At 38.1% G+C, this 17,641-nt stretch overlaps 1 protein-coding gene across 1 annotated transcript; it reads right to left on the bottom strand.

Moving 5' to 3' along the window:
• Positions 1 to 3,605: 3,605 nt before the first annotated feature.
• On the bottom strand, positions 3,606 to 5,428 carry LOC130410743 (lectin-like). Its single transcript, XM_056735584.1, has 6 exons — positions 5,381 to 5,428; positions 4,960 to 5,035; positions 4,718 to 4,860; positions 4,466 to 4,606; positions 4,270 to 4,384; positions 3,606 to 3,824 (listed from the first exon to the last, which is right to left on the bottom strand). The coding sequence occupies exons 1-6, from the start codon at positions 5,381 to 5,383 to the stop codon at positions 3,739 to 3,741; spliced, it is 564 nt and encodes a 187-aa protein (XP_056591562.1). The 5' UTR covers positions 5,384 to 5,428; the 3' UTR covers positions 3,606 to 3,738.
• Between the last annotated feature and the right edge of the window lie 12,213 nt (positions 5,429 to 17,641).

Raw genomic sequence — 17,641 nt, 5'->3', positions numbered from 1 at the left:
ACCCAAAGTAGATCATCAACATTATCGTCTCTTACATGTGTTTTATTGAAAGAAATACATCCTAATCGTCTTAAACGTATGCGCAGGTCCCCTTACTTCCTCATCAAGTAAGCACCCGGGTCCGTGTTGCTTTCATATTCATTCATGCGAACCCAGCCACAGGTCGAGAGTAACCGAACTCAGACCACGTTCTTCAGGGAGTCCAGGGCTCGTACCTCGGTGCCGCCCGAGTTCGCTTGACAGCTTTCACATTAGCGATTTTTCATGCGAAAAGTGCCCCATTCCGAAATAAACTTCAAGTGTTAAAGCTACATAAAGGCCCGGTTATAATTGACGTTACGCATACGTGTGCGTCTCGCGCACAAACGCGTCGGCACAGCTTTTTGTGCATTCTCTTCATAGATAATCCCCTCGCGGTCTTTGCACTTGACCACTTGACCACTTTCATGACGTATTTGCTGTTTTTGGCCCAAGTGTTCTAGTGGTCGTGGATACCTGAAGTGAGAATGTGGTATTTCTAACCCGATGGGACACACTTAGCAAGTGCAAATGTAACGGTAATAATATTTGAATGTATTTTATGGGAGACTTTTATTTTGATGGCAGGTTTTCTGCCAAAGTCGAGAGTCTGTTTTTTAAAACGCTGTAATCTTCGCTGTAATACCGATTTGAAGAGTTCCGAGCGAGGTTTTGTGTATTTTTTCCGTGTTACATGTGACCGCCGCCGTGAAACCAGTACCTGCACTTGTTAGTGTGCTGGCGTATCGAGCTTTGTGTTAAGAACGTATTTTTCGCGTACACGACTTCTACGGGAAGTTTCGCTTGTGTATTTGGGGTTTTTGGGGCGTTTGAGAGAAGGATTTGTTTCCCCCATATGTGTCGCACGTGCGTGGAAGCCACGTGCGCAACTGTTGTTTTCCGGGATTTTTCCTGTGACCGAGCAAGTTCATCTGGATGATGTTTTTCACGTTTACCCTGCCATCCATGTGATATCTCCACGTTGGCTCAGATGTGAAGAAAGTCGTTATTGTTGACGAAAAGTTGGAATATATTGGAATATTGCACTCTACGCAACTCAACGCTCTCTACGTAATTCTACACCCTTAGAGTGCAACGCAAGAAATCGCATTCACTGTTACAACGGACTGGTATTATTCATCTTCCCATACACAAAACACTTTTGAGAGTTTTGTTTGTATAGACGGTATTCACTGAACTGAAACTAAATTCCAGATGCGAGTGTTGAGTAAATGAAAGTTGTATTGTTGAAATTGTAAATATATGTGAATTGTAAGGGTCACTTTAAAAAAAGTTGATACAAGTGTTTGAAACGCTAATGTTGAAGTGATACTAACCATTTAGTTTAATTCCATTGTAAATCGTTTGTTCGTTACAGAGGGTGTTATATACAAGGTTGTGGTGCACCACGAGGTAATGTACAGAGACAAAGATGTCCGAATAACATTGTTTATTAGGTTTTTTATTTTTCATATCTTGTTGGTTATTTGTCTTTTGCTAAAACCTAACATCCTGAAAGAAAAGCAAATCCAATGATTAAATGTTACAGTAAATCTTATCAGAAGTTTTATTGTGGAACTTACTTTGGAGTAGGGGCGCCTCACTTGCTCTGTTAGGTATCTGTGGGTTGGGAATGTGACTTGTTCTTGTAATATTGCTTCACATAATTAAACTTCAGATAGCCACCACATTGACACAGACATTTTAACTTACCTGAAGCCACACACATCGGTCCCTTTAGTATTTTATACAGCAGAGTAAGTTAAACCGTGTCTGCACAATACACTGAGACTAAAAGTACTTGGGAGGGGGACCAAGATCCTTTCCTCTTTGAGTCTTCCAAAGTAAGCTAGCAATTTCCCCTACAAGACGGGACCAGTACGTGCCCGTTACAAAAACATATAACGTTTATTAATGTGGTGTTTGTAATTATGAAATTAAAAGCAGTTTTACTAAATGCTTAACTCTGGAGTTTTCACCAATAAAATATGTAACACTGTGTTTTACTATGAAATTATATTTAATATCTAATTATATAGTCAATTCAGATTTATTTTTAGAGCACTTTATTTGTATTGTGTCAAAGCAGTTGTACTAAAACACATCTTTGCCAAACATAGAATATACAGTGATGTAACCTTAAAAAGCAATAGTTTAACATACACTGGAAAGCTTTCCGCCACATCTCGTGAGACCAGAGCTAAAAAGTCTCATGATTCATATCCAGAACATGATGCATGATAAGATACGCTAGCCTTAATACCGCTCCCAAGCGGTTTTCATGTTAGTCTGTGTTTAGTGTACGTTAAGCGCACTGCCCCTTGGCATTTTTAAGACACTGGAAACACGTGCGCTCTTCCTTCCTGTCGCGTGCAGGCGCTCTCAAGTGGCCAAGACCGCAAGTGGGGCTATTTGGACGCAGCCTATCTATCTCTGGCTCTTCGCTAATCTGATGAAAGCATCTTGGGCGTGAGGCCACACGTCTTCCTGAGGCAAGGGTTGATTGATCTGAGAGTCAAGGTGTCATTGGTGCCCATGTCCGCTTTCGAGTATCATTCCATAATATCCGAAATAATGTCTGCAATTTACAGTAGCATAACATTTACATTTACATTTAGGCATTTGGCAGACACTTTAATCCAAGGCGACTTACATTGCTTTACCCTATACATTTTATATAGTTATTTGCAATCCCCTGGGATCGAACCCACAACCTTGCGTTGTTAACGCAATGCTCTTAACAGCATAAGCTCTCTCCCTGTAGCGGGATAATCACCCATAAAATTATGCTTTTACTCAAAGTTACAAAGTACCCGCAACATATGAGTAGTGTTGGGCTCTAAAGTAAATAGTTACTGTAATTAATTACTCTTCACATGGGTTACTTTGTCTGCAGTTTAAATAGTTACGACCGATGTCATTAAACTTAACATGTGTAATATACAGTATGTGTGGACAATAGTGGAATTAACATTACAATTCAAAGTCTAACTTTAAAGTACATGCTTGAATGTATCATTCTCACATTTGTAGAACTTGGTCAGTTAATAAGAATACTTTACTATGTAGTTTATATTATTTATTTGAATGAATTAAAAGAGCTGTTTTGTGTCTATGCTTGAATCACTTTACTAATCAAGGTTGATGTAGAATATAGAAAGTAATTAGAAATAAGTAATTCATTTTTTTTTTGATAGAGTTTTGAGTGGTAATCTTAACACTAATGAATATGTAATTAGTAACTAGTAAATAATTACTTTTTCAGAGTAACTTACCCGACACTGCATGTGACAAGGGCAGTTACGCAAGAAAAAGTCAGGGTTTACGCTAAAGATTAAAATAGAGAAGTACTGCTGTGTACCAGCACTTCAAGCACTGACACTGGGGCATCGCAATGCCACCTCTTCAGATGACCACTAAAGTGAAAAATTCCAAGTAAAGTTTGTGTAAAAATCCTTTTTTTTTATCTAACTTGCTAATATATATATATACATTTTTTTTTACAAAAAACTAATTTTGAAGCACGTACTAGAAAAATGTACAGTAATCTACCATTAATATAAAAAAAAAATGAGAGAAAAATCAAATTATTTTGATTGCAATAGTACTTTATTATTATTTTAAAGGAATATTTTTGTTTTTGTTAATTTTTTGTTGATGCGGAAGAGAAAACAAAATGCAGAATGTGAAATGCTGTGAAAATTGATCTCAGGCCTCGGTCTACTCATCCATGAGACCCTTTCGTTTGAAGGCGCATATGTAGTTTTTCTTGACTGCACACGAGTCATCATTCCACTTGGCAACATCTGAAAATCAGAGAGAAAGAGGGAGATTAATATACCTTTTGTTTAGTAAAAAACGGACCTCTTTATCAAATGTCATATTACCTATATGTATAAACATGACAAAAATGTGTGTAAACATTAAAATGATTGATATTGGGTATTGTTGCGTATTTTTATCCCATTTTATTTATAAATTATGTTTGTCAGACACTTGGCTACATTTTGTTATGTGGAAATCAAACCCTTGATAGCACAATCTTCTCAAACATTTTTTTTACCATAATATTCTCTTTATACTTTGGGTGTAATTTTAATGTGATTGGCTAATGTTGTTTGACTGGCTATTCAGATCTAAAACTCAAATTCACTTAGCATTTTGTTTAAAAAAATACAATATTTTGTAAATGTATTCATCCGGCTCATAAGTTTTCTGCTTTTTTTTCACTAAACCCATTTCCCCTCTTACGGTTCCAGTTCATCTCCACACATTCTTCCACACCCTTGAAAAGGTTGTTGGGCTCCCCGGGTGTCCAAATTTGATAGTCCCAGAAAGTACCATCAATCCAAAGAAATTTGCCAGACTGAAGGGGTGAAAAAAAATAGTGTATATGTGATATAATATTTCTCCTCATTTTTGAACCTCCCCACAATTCTTTTGTTACCTTGAAAAATTCATATCCTCCAAGCCAGATGCGCAGGTTCTTTGGGTTAAATTTCGTCACAATGGCGAGCAAGTCATAATTATCATTTTTACTATGCACTGAGACCAGGTGTCCACCAGGGGCTTTAGCCCTACAGCTGAACTGGGTATAAAACAGAACAAACTTTTAATAACTATAAAAGTTATCCTTAATATCCTATACTGTATGATGTAAAATAATGTGACATATGCAGATAAAATGTCCCAGTGCTACCTCTGCATCAGTGAAGTTTAGAGGTTTACTGAAGTATTGGACGCAGAACTTGTCCACTTTGAACCAATCTTTAAACCCATCAACGTTACAGACTCCAGGCAATTGACTATATGCTGTGACGTTCACATAGCCGGCCGAACCACCTAAATGATGGAATTACATTGATCAATGGATTCTTTTTCTAGGACACATGACCTTTTCATCAACAAATAATGCATGGACGAGTATGAATTAAAAAATACCTCTCTTTACAGTCAAAGAGTTACCAGGCCCCCAAAGAAGTGTGAACAGCCAGATAAACCTTGTTCCTGCTTTATACTGTGAAAGAGACAGTTAATTAGTGTTTTGCAAATTTCCAAGCAACCATATCATTTAATTCTTTTTAGAAAACAAAATAAGTGCTGCTCAAGTAATATGCATTCTTTTTGAAGTATGTCCGCCACCCCATATAATGTACAGCAATAGGCTCTATCCATGTGTAATACATTTTCAAAAAACCAAAAATGTAAAGATTAAACTCTGTGAAGAATATATCTGTTTAAAAATGCGGTCATTTACTGCTATTATGTTTAACAGAGAGGTTTTTTGAAACTGAAATATATTATACGCAAGAATGGCTTTAATTGTACAAAGCTATGTGGTATATGTGGTGGAAGGACTTACCATCTTCCAGGTTTATCTTCTATCTCTCTTTAAAGGAACTTTTGCATTCTCCTCACCTTGTGCTGCCTAGTTTATACCAATAAATTTCACGACTCCTCCCTCTTCTCTAAATCACACAGGAAACTCTTTCACACATAGACACTACATTGCCTGTTGCTACTCACCCTATTGTCTTGTTCCATATGTCGAGTCTTAAATTTTAATGTTTACAGTTATGATGTTGTAGCTCTCGTGTTTTCGTTCTTGGATTATTAAACTTGCTTGTTTCTCCTTATCTGTAATCCTTGGCGTTCCTTACAGAATGAGAAACAGTATTTTTTTTTGCGCTTTTTTTCAACACATACAGTGTCAGCAGAAGTATTTTTTTACATTTATTGTAAGTCACTTTTCGAATGCAGACATTCCATTGCACTAAATAAAAGTGTGTGATGTCTTATAACAGAAATGGTTAGTTTTTCAGAATAGTCAGATTGATATTATGGGAAATACTATCCATCTGGGTTTTAGAAAAAAGTTGACACGTCAAACTTTTATGGATGTTTACAGTGTATTTCACCTATAAAGTCTCCACATACCTTTGTCTTCATTTTTTTATCAGCCCATTCGCACCAATTGCGTATAAATAACACGAGCTGTGCATTATCGTATGATACGGACGCCAAATTGCGATTTTGCATGCATAAATTCGCCTTTTTTTGCGTGCATATGCTACGGCAATTAGCGTGTTTGCATATTAAACAGCAATTTGTCTCATTACCCTGTCCCCAAACCCTACAACTAATGTTAGCATCCGTGCATATTATGACCTAACATCTACCCTAACCCAAACCCTAAACCTAACATTATTATTTTAATTATTTCAGTGTTTCCTCTTCATGTACGTTTTAAAATGGCTGCTCTCCACCCAGGTACAAGCAAACATTGGCGTATCATATGCACGCAAAATCGCGATTTGGCGTACGTATTAGACAATAATGCAACAGTGTGTTATTTATACGCAATTGGGTGCGACCAGATTATTTTTATTTAACTTTTGAGCAACTGTACTGTATCTTTTTGTTACGTTAAATAAGCAGGTTGGTGTTCAGAACCCATGTGTTGTGATCATTTATTTAAATCTCAGAAAGACAGCAGAAGGGTAGCAGACTGCAAAAAATCCCTAATTGCCTGGCCAAATAACAACCACCACTTGAGTCCTCATAATCTTTGGTTAAAATCTGAAAATGCACTTCCCATGTTAGACGGCCTTGGCAGAGCATCTGTTAACAACTCCCCTTCAACTGTCTGTCTGTCTGTCACACTCACTACTTCTCTTTTAATAAATTCCATTTCACTCAGAAATACGTCAAAATACGAATATACAAACGATCGCAACTTCAGGTTCTCTCATGTGAACTTGCTAGCTCCGCCCTCTTGAAGGGTCACTACGCCGCTTAAGGTCTGGTGTTCTTAATCACCATATATTTGGCAAGAGTTTGGATTAGTGAGGAGACTGGCAACAGGTTCTTCAATCGCAAGACATGGATCTGTTCACCTTGTGACCAGTCGACAGGGCTTTCACCTTGATGGACGTGGAGTATGGCATGTTGAAATATCGCTAGCCCATCAGAGGAGTTGTTGGTAAAGCTCACTAAATATCAGTTATGCAAACTTGCTCAGCATTATAAATTATGAATCACTTCTCAGGAAAATAAATGAAAAGAGACTGTTAAAAAACTGCTTTTTGAGAGAACGGTCTCGCCAGGAAAGACACTCAAACTTGAGAAATAGAGGGCTGACAGAGAAGTCAGTGTGCTGAGATAGAATTTTGTAAGCTTGAACAGCAAATCAAATTTAAAATCAATGTAAAGTGAAGAACGTGAACGTGCATATGAACTTGAACGCTACAAACATGCGTTTGCTCTTAAGAAATAAGAACTGGAGATTGCTGCCAGGTGTGATGAGTCTCCCAGGCATATTGAGTCTTCCAGGTGGGATGAGTCTCCCATGAGGGGTGAGTCTCCTGAATCTCTGACCCCCCTTAGTTCCTCAACAGCTATTTTTTGATATTACCAAAACTATCTGTATTGTGCCTGCCTTCTCAGAGAAGGATGTTGATCGACATTTTGCTCATTTTTAAAGTGTGGCAAGCACGCTGAAATGGTCCAAAGAAGTCTGGGTGCTTATGGTGCAGTGTGGCCCAAGAAGTATTTGTGGCCCTTGGTGATGAACAAGCTAGTCAGTATGACATTGTTAAAACTGCAGTCCTGCATGCTTATGAATTAGTTCCTAAAGCTTATAAGCAACTATATAGAAATGCAAGGAAATTAAAACAGCAGACTTTTTTAGAATTTGGTTTGAGAGATAGAGGGACTGTTTGACAGGTGGTGTGCTTTAAAAATTGTCTTCCTGAAGCTGTGGCTGTTTATTTAAATGAACAGAAAATTGAACTCTTTACAGATGAATAAACCATCAGGTTCTTAAGACTGCATTAAAATAGACTACGCTCTCTTTATCACAGATGGGTCTGAGTCTTTGCCAGATCAACAATATAGCATACATGTCCACATATTTAGGGACTTAGTTTCTCCACCTATAGTGGTGGCTATACCTGGGGCACCACAGAAGCCTGACGAGTGTGTGCGCAGACATCCCTATGTGTTTCCAGCATGTGCTGTCACATGTCTATGTCAGAACAGCAGGACCTTGGGGTTAGTTCCGATTTGTGTCTTTAGAGGACACATTTATGACTTCTTCTGAGGTTAATGAGGCAGAGCAGAATAATTCATCTGAGTTCTCTGTGGATCATATAAATGAAAACTTTACTTAAGACGATTCCCTGGGTGTGAAGGGGGAGAGTAAAGACACTGACTCTGAAATGGCTTATGGGGATTTAACTCTTACATCATTGAAACATGAGAGGGATGCTTTTTCAATGACTGAATTGTTCAAGGTTTCTCATTATGAGTTGATAACTGAACAGGATGTTGACCCTTCTCTTAAACCTTTCTTAGAATTAGTCAAGTCTAAAGAAACGCCTGAGATGGAGTCCCCACGCCATTTTAGGAATGAGAATTTGTTATGCCGTCAGTGGGTATCAAACAGGCATTCTTTTCTTAACCCTGCATTGCAGATTGTTGTACCAACTAAGTTCGGAAGAGCTAATAAGTGTAAGAACTAGCTCATAATGGTATAGCGGGACACACTGGTGTGCGGAAATTAAAGAGGGATCTGTCATCTTATGTAAAAACCTGACATAGATGTCTAGTAGACATGTAAACCTAAAACAGAGTGTTCCTGAGGCTCCTTTATAGGCTATCATTGCTGTAGCAAACCCCTTTAAGCATCTGCTTATCGACTGTGTGGGTCCCTTGCCCCGTTCAAAAGCTGGACATTACGTTATTTACAGTGTTGGACATTACAGTGTTATTATACAAAGTGGCATGGGTCCAATTTCATGTCCAAGCAGTTCTCCAAAGGATTGCGACAGCTAGAATCTAGACACAATATTTCAATTGCATACCATCCTCAAAGTCAGGGAGCCATTGAACGGTTCTATCAGACATTAAAGTCTCTTTAACGTTCTTACTGTGTTGAGTTTGGGTTTGATCGGGAAGAGGGGCTACCCTGGCTACTCAGGCAAGTTGCTCAAGAAAGTGCTTGATTTAGCCCCAATGAACTAATCTTTAGGCATCCTGTAATAGGGCCAACAGCTGTTTTATCAGATAAATGGGGTGCTGCGAAGACATACCCATGTCAGTGGGTATGCTGTAGGCTTAATGAAGCCAGGGCTGCTGTTAAAAGTAGATAAGGTAAGTCAGTGCTTGTTCAATAGAAAGACTAAAAGGAGTTTTAAACCAGGTGATCAGGTTTTGGCATGTGTGCCGCATGTGTGCCGCATGTATCTGACTGTAGTTCATGCACTATAAATAAGAATTTGGGGTCTTTTGGTTCAACAAGTGATGATGTAGAAGAGGGTGTGAAGGGTCCTTCTTATTTGCTTCTTGAGAAGAAAATGTCTCATATGACTACACAGGAGAGAGTAGATATCTTTGAATTAATCAATTTTCTCCCTTCGTTATTCCCAGATGATCCAACTCGTACCTCTGTGATTTACCATGAAATTGATGTTGGTACAGCGCCACCTATTAAACAATGCACATATCATGTTAATTCTAGGAAGAGGGAGATAGGCAAGGAAGTTGGAAGTCTTTAAACTCATAATCTTGCTGAGCCCAGTTTAGGAGTTCCCCCTGTCAGATGGGACGATCGATTCTGCACTGACTATAGGAAACTTAATACGGTTACAAAACCTGACTATTATCCTTTACAACATTGTGATGATTACATTGAGTTGTTTCAGCTCAGTTTGTGAGCAAATTTGATCTTCTGAAAGGATATTGGCAGATACCTTTAATCAAATTTAGCAAAAGAACTGTCTGCATTCGTGACACCTGAAAATTTCTTGCAGTAAAAGGTCATGCCATTTGGAGTCTGAAATGCTCCAGCTACGTTCCAGCGTCTTTTTAATCATTTGTTATATGGGATGCGTGGGTGTGAGGCATTCCTTGATGACATGGTTATATATAGTAATAACTGGACTGATCGCTGGTAACAAATCAAGGAATTTTTTCTTGTTTCGCCGCTGCTAATCTTACTATAAACCTAGCCAAGTGTGATTTTGGAAAAGCCATGGTCACTTATCTTGCTATAAGGTAGTAATGACTCAACATATATTTTTTAATTAAAATATTATTGTCACACTGATAACTGTTTTTCAGGCAATTTATATATTTCTGTTGTGTGGATGAAACATATGTATTTCTCTTTTAATACAATTGTAAATGTTTTCTCCCTCGAACAGACCCAAACTTTGTTAAACAAACTGCTTAAACAGAGTGTGTTAAGTGTTTATATATCTGCTTTCAGTTATGTCATGCATTTACACCTTATCATTGAACACACAAATCTCAACCATGGTAAAAATAAAAAAAAACATCATTCATCTAAAGAACTCTTAACTCAACAGATAACAAACAGTTACAACGATGTTAAAGCATAAATTAAGCCTTCAAGAACTAAAACACTAATCTTTAAAAGAAAAACAAATAAGAAACAGAATGGAACAAGGTTGCAATGCATCTTGGGAACTTTCAAACTCTTGCAATATTGCTTGTTCAGAATACACAATTTTTTTAAGTTGGGCAAACTTTCTGACGCATTTTGGCCAAAAACTTGAGAAACTAAGTCCAGTCTACTAAATAATATTTGTTAGAAAGATGTTTAGGCAAATTTTGTTCAATATATGCAAAACAGCATTTTTAGTGAATGTCAATCAAATTATTGTGTTCAAATTACTTATTTATCTTTGTAGGGAGAACATTTTGAGAGTTGTATTTTTACAGTGTGCTACAACATTACTTTCTGCTTATTTAATATGTAATTCATTTAATTTACTCAAGATTCCATTTTCATGTAAGATTGAGAGCATCCATTTTCACAGAAAGGCCTTAGATGGTCTTTACTTTCCACATGATAAACAGATTGCCTCCTCATGAGTGATAACACTTTCTCACGCCTCAATCTCACATTTTAATGGTCTGAATTTCATCATGCACAAAATGACCTTCTAAAATAAAATTGCCTGGTTCATTTAATCCAGAAGGACATGCTTTGCCCTCTTACTTTTTATTTTATTTTAAAATATAGATTTTTTCCTATTGAATTTAAATATATATCCAACATATTTTTCTTTTTTCTTCCCTGGATAATTTATTTTATTATTTTTCTTGCCTTTTTCTCAATAAATAATGGTTTGAAATCTTTTTATTTAAATCGTATTTTTGTTGTTCAACTACCTCTTTATGTTGCGTTTTTAGGAACAAGCTAGACTGTAACATGGTTTAGATGCAGTTGCCAATCTCTTTTAATCTTCACTTGACATTGCAAACCAAAGTAACTTCACGGATGGCCTCAACAGCCTATGTTCTACAATGCAAACATCGTAGAACATTATTTGTGTTTATTTGTAATCCAATTTATTCAATTTACTGAAGATTCCATTTTCATGTAAGATTGAGAGCATCCATTTTCAGAGAAAGGCATTAGATGGTCTTTTCATTCCACATGACAAATAGATTACCACCTCATGCATGATACCACATCCTTTTTCTCACACCTCAATCTCACATTTTAATGGTATGAAGTTCATCAGTCTTCATCCTGAACAAAATGAACTTAAATAAAAAAGCCTTGTTTATGTTCATTTAATCTAGGAGGACATGCTATGCTCTCTTACTTTTTTATTTCTTCTTTAAAATATTAATTTTCACCTATTATTTTGTAATAGAGTATGTTTAACATATTTTTTTTCTCCCCTGGATGATTTATATTATTATTTTTCATTGCCTAATTAATAGTTTGTTTAAATCGTATTTTTGTTGTCCGACTCCCTCTTTATGTTGAGGTTTCTGGAACGAGCTAGACCATAACATGGTTTAGTTGCCAATCTCTTTTAATCTTCACTTGACATTACAAACCAAAGTAACTCCAGTGTCCTCACCAGCCTCTATGTTCTACAATTCAAACATCATAGAACATTGCTTTGTGCATATTTCAAATCAAATTCATTCCATTTAGGCAAGATTCCATTTTCATCTAAAATTGAGAGTGTCCATTTTCACAGCAAGTCCTCAGATGGTCTTTACTTTACTAATGACAAATAGATTGTCACCTCATGCGTGATACCACATCCACTTTCTCACATCTCAATCTCACATTTTAATGGGCTGAAGTTAACTTCAGCAGCAGGCCTCAAACATGTTCTTTTTACATAAAGTTGGTTATATTTAAACACTTCTAAATAAAAGCAAATCTAAAATATGAATGGCTGTAAATTACAATTAGTGTCCGTCTGTGTCTGGATTGTATAGAAGAACATTAAGAGCAAGCTCAAATCGCAGCAGCTAGCAGTGGCGCTTTCGTTGGCACCTTGAGCTGATGTGACATTTTGAGGCAGCTGCCGCGACTTTTGGGAGGTGCGTCGACTGTTTGCAGTCAATCGCAGGGTTTGTATTGGTGCTTTTACGGACTGTTTGTGCAGATGTAGCGATATGTGAAATAAAATAATGAAATTCTGTTTATATGGTGTCATCAAGTGGCTGATTTGATCATTGCAGTTGGCGGCACTACAGTGCATTAAAATTGAGAAACATGTGTTAGTAATACCTGTCAGAGCGTGGTCAAGGTTGATATGAATGGATTGCATGTTTTGAGGTGCATTTATTTAACACAACCCCTGGTGGCTTCTCATGTGCATGATTTTAAAGATGACTATATTTTTTAATCATTTTTAATGATTACATTTTCAGTTTTAACGTTAGGATCATAAAATGATGGCAAAAAACGGGGTGGTGATACAGAAGTTATTAGCCATTTATTGCAAATATTTGTATAATGTTTAAAGTGATTCTTGAAATATCTTGACCTGTAACAAAACATTACCATTATAAAATTTATTAGACAGGTGATGAATATTGAGTTTCTGTGGAGTAGGCCCTGTCCGTGGCTCGCATCCAGAGGGCCAAGAAGTCCTCCACTACCCGCCTTGAGATGGAGGCGGGGGCATAGCCAACCCCTTGAGAATGGTCGTAGGCTTACCTCTGGAATGGGGCCTGCCCCTCCAAAATAAAAGGGATTTCTACTCACCCGCTGGTTAGAGTCTCTAGCGGTTCCTGCAGAACGAGATTAAATGCAATAACCAATTGACCGGTCGCTGGGCCGTAAGCAACACTGAGACGAGGCCCCTATAGGCCCCAACACTGAGACGGGGGCCCTATAGGCCAAAACGCTGACGGACCCCGATAGCCCACAACACATAGACGAGGCCTTGATAGGCCACAACACTGACGAGCCCCGTATGGGCCACTGGTGAGACAAGGCCCGATAGGCCACCACTGACAAGGCCACGATAGGCCCCAGTGAAGGCCCCGATAGGCCACAACACTGACAAGGCCCCGATAGGCCACAACACTGACAAGGCCCCGATAGGCCACAACACTGACAAGGCCCCAATAGGCCACAACACTGAGACAAGGCCCCGATAGGCCACACCACTGACAAGGCCACGATAGGCCCCAGTGACAGAAGGCCCCCATAGGCCACAACACTGACAAGGCCCCAATAGGCCACAACACTGAGAAGGCCCCAATAGGCCACAACACTGACAAGGCCCCGATAGGCCCCCGGTGACTGATAAAACAAAACACCACCACCAGTAATTGCATGATTTACCTGGATCTTGGCCGTATAGGGCTCATTGAGCTGCCGTGATGGTTGAGGAGTCCAGTCTTATGTAAGACTTGTAAGTGGACGACGACAATCTACCCATTCATTTGATGGTTTCCGTTGGAATTCTGCGTTCAGCAGCCATAGTGGCTGCTCTGATCCTGAAGGAGTGTCCGGTATACTGGAGGGGCGAGAGATCGCAAGCTTTTGGTGCGGTGGCTAATTTGGTCCTGAACCAGACCTTAGTGTCTACCACTCTGATGGGACAGTAGAAAGTGGGGAGGGGTTTTGGGGAGGACTTTCAGATAGAGCGTCATAGAAGTGAACGGGTAGAAGCTGGTGTTGATTTTTGGAAGATTTATCAAAGCACCGGCTTGCTTCTTGTCAGTTTTAGTATGTTTAAGGGTGATTGAGAAGGCTGCGAAAGGCCTTGCGGTGGGTAGAAATATTTTGTTGAGTGTGACATGAATTCCCCCGGACGCATGACGCTGTAGAAAGCTGAGAGGAACATAGCCTCCAGCAGTGTATTTACGTAAAAATCAAAAAGCTTGCTGCGAAGGGATTCGATAAGTCTGTGCAATATTGATAAGGTGATTGGCTTGGTTCTTTCTGGATGGCTGCACAACTGCTCATGTTTTTCGTGAACTCCTCCCCTTTCCTCACGCAGGTGTTTTATTTAATTTTGTCATATAAGAGGGAATCTTATTCACCCGAACATCGTATAAGTGTCAGAACTGAAAACGTCCTTGTTATCAAGTTTACATCTATTATTGACACCATGCCCAGCGAACGGCAGGTTCTGGAATGCACCTATCTATGAAGACATTGATAGGTTGAACCCCGCCTCCACAGCATCATATCAACGACTACTTCTCTAGCCCCGCCCACTGGTTCGTGCATGACAGAAATGAAGTACCACAAGTGGCGCGGAACCAGATAGAGCAAGCAAGCAATAAAAAACATGCCGTTAAAGATAGTTAAATATTGTGCATTTGTTCGTTTCATTTCTCTGAGGATTCCTTCGTAAACAAGGCACAGGTCGACAGAGACTAAAATTAAAAAGCAGTGCTGAGCCGTCAATATTGGATCCGATAGGAATGGTGCAGCAATCTTATGTGACATAATATCAACATTTCTGTACCATGCGTCACTATTGCTTTATTAGAGATCGCTTGATGTGCCCTGAGCACTATTTGCACGAGATTAGTATTACCTGGGTACTTCTTGTCATTTGAATTTCTTGCAGAGGATGTCTATGATCATAAGCACGTGCGAATCGGGATCTCTGTGATTTGGCAGGCTCATATATCATTTTTTATTTTTATTAGATTAGATTCAACTTTATTGTCATTACACATATACAAGTACAGTGTAACGAAATGTAGTTTAGATCTAACCAGAAGTGCAATTAGCAAGTGCAGGATATACAGTGTGAATAAATACAGAATACAATATTAGGAATACTATACAATAGGCATGTACTACGAAAATCATTTACAGAAGGAATGTTCTATGAAAATATGACAGTCGGTATGTACTATGAACAATATATACAGAAGGCTATATACTGTGAACATTAATGTACAGGTGGTTATGAACATATAACAATTTAGACTATACAATTGTGCAAGTGACTTAAGTGTGCATTAATTATAGACATTAGCTATTAAAGTTGCAGTGCAATAGATGAGTTAATGCGGTTATTAAAGGTATGTTGCAGTATATGAGTTAATGCGGTTATTAAGGTAACAGTACAGTAGATGAGTTAATGCGGTTATTAAGGTAACAGTACAGTAGATGAGTTAATGCGGTTATTAAGGTTACAGTTCAGTAGATGAGTTAATGCGGTTATTAAGGTTACAGTGCAGTAGATGAGTTAATGCGGTTATTAAGGTTACAGTGCAGTAGATGAGTTAATGCGGTTATTAAGGTTACAGTGCAGTAGATGAGTTAATGCGGTTATTAAGGTTACAGTTCAGTAGATGAGTTAATGCGGTTATTAAGGTTACAGTGCAGTAGATGAGTTAATGCGGTTATTAAGGTTACAGTGCAGTAGATGAGTTAATGCGGTTATTAAGGTTACAGTGCAGTAGATGAGTTAATGCGGTTATTAAGGTTACAGTTCAGTAGATGAGTTAATGCGGTTATTAAGGTTACAGTGCCGTAGATGAGTTAATGCAGTTATTAAGGTTACAGTGCAGTAGATGAGTTAATGCGGTTATTAAGGTTACAGTGCAGTAGATGAGTTAATGCGGTTATTAAGGTTACAGTGCAGTAGATGAGTTAATGCAGTTATTAAGGTTACAGTGCCGTAGATGAGTTAATGCAGTTATTAAGGTTACAGTGCAGTAGATGAGTTAATGCGGTTATTAAGGTTACAGTGCAGTAGATGAGTTAATGCAGTTATTAAGGTTACAGTGCCGTAGATGAGTTAATGCAGTTATTAAGGTTACAGTGCCGTAGATGAGTTAATGCAGTTATTAAGGTTACAGTGCCGTAGATGAGTTAATGCAGTTATTAAGGTTACAGTGCAGTAGATGAGTTAATGCGGTTATTAAGGTTACAGTGCAGTAGATGAGTTAATGCAGTTATTAAGGTTACAGTGCCGTAGATGAGTTAATGCAGTTATTAAGGTTACAGTGCAGTAGATGAGTTAATGCGGTTATTAAGGTTACAGTGCAGTAGATGAGTTAATGCAGTTATTAAGGTTACAGTGCAGTAGATGAGTTAATGCGGTTATTAAGGTTACAGTGCAGTAGATGAGTTAATGCGGTTATTAAGGTTACAGTGCAGTAGATGAGTTAATGCGGTTATTAAGGTTACAGTGCAGTAGATGAGTTAATGCAGTTATTAAAGTTATAGTGCAATAGATGATTAGATGCAGTTAATAGAGTTACAGGGCAGTAGATAAGTTAGTGCAGTTATTGAAGTAACAGTGCAGTAGATGAGTTAATGCAGTTATGAAAGTAGTCCATTAGTGCAAATGAGCATTCAGTATAATATTCCTTGTGTGCAAGTGAGCAGTATAGAGTGCAAATGATGCCATGTGTGTGTAAACAGTCCGGTAGAGCAGATAACATTTTCAAGGTTTTATCCAACGTTCGCGAACAATGGAGGCTGTTTGAAGTATCTTGGTATTATTTCGGGTGCTGGGTGATATCCATAAGTTACCGGGAGTCTGTTTGTTTATTTATTATGTTTCTCTTAACATTTGAGACCCGTGATCGTGGTGATCTTTTGTCGAGTTCTCAATCGCGGGTCTCAAATGCTGACAGATACAGTCATATATCACTAAACGCAATACAACTATAGGCTATACAAACTAAACGCAAAGCCTTGCAATCACATCCGGGAAATAAGTCAGTAAATTTAAGTAAATGCATCACATGAAATACTGATGTAGGGAGGTAATTTATAAATCACAAGAGGTCTGCAGATAATACTAATACTGTGCAAAAACTGTGAATAGTGCTAATGTTTAACCTAACATTACGTCTCTAACCAAATTCACAAAAGGCTCCAACTACGCAAACTGATATCTAATCAAAGCGGTGGGCGCTTCACTTCCAAATGTCTTCAATGCCGCAGGCCTTTTAAAACTGAGCCTTTATAGAGCTGGCCTCCAAACTTCTGTAGAAAATAGCCTATTACTTATTGATTGTGATGTTTTTGAATGTAAAAACCTCGCAAACGTCAAACTAGACCTCATACAACAGTATAAAACAATAAACAAGTCCAGTCACACACATCAACTCTTGAAAAACAAAGTCAATTAGGTTCATATAGGGGATTAGCCATTTACAAACTTAATATTTTACATAATGGCAACTACATGACAGTAAAAATAAATAATAAAACCTCTAATAAGTCCTCTAATGGGGTGACCAAACCAGAGTCAAAGTTTACATACATCAGCTTTTAATTTTTTTGTCTCATTTGACCAGTTTTAGAAGTTTTGAATTCATGATCAGATTTGGATTAATTAAGTATTAATTG

Source organism: Triplophysa dalaica, chromosome 2 (assembly GCF_015846415.1).
Source record: "Triplophysa dalaica isolate WHDGS20190420 chromosome 2, ASM1584641v1, whole genome shotgun sequence".
In the NCBI taxonomy this organism is placed as follows: domain Eukaryota; kingdom Metazoa; phylum Chordata; class Actinopteri; order Cypriniformes; family Nemacheilidae; genus Triplophysa; species Triplophysa dalaica.
This window is presented reverse-complemented; position numbering and strand designations above follow the sequence as displayed.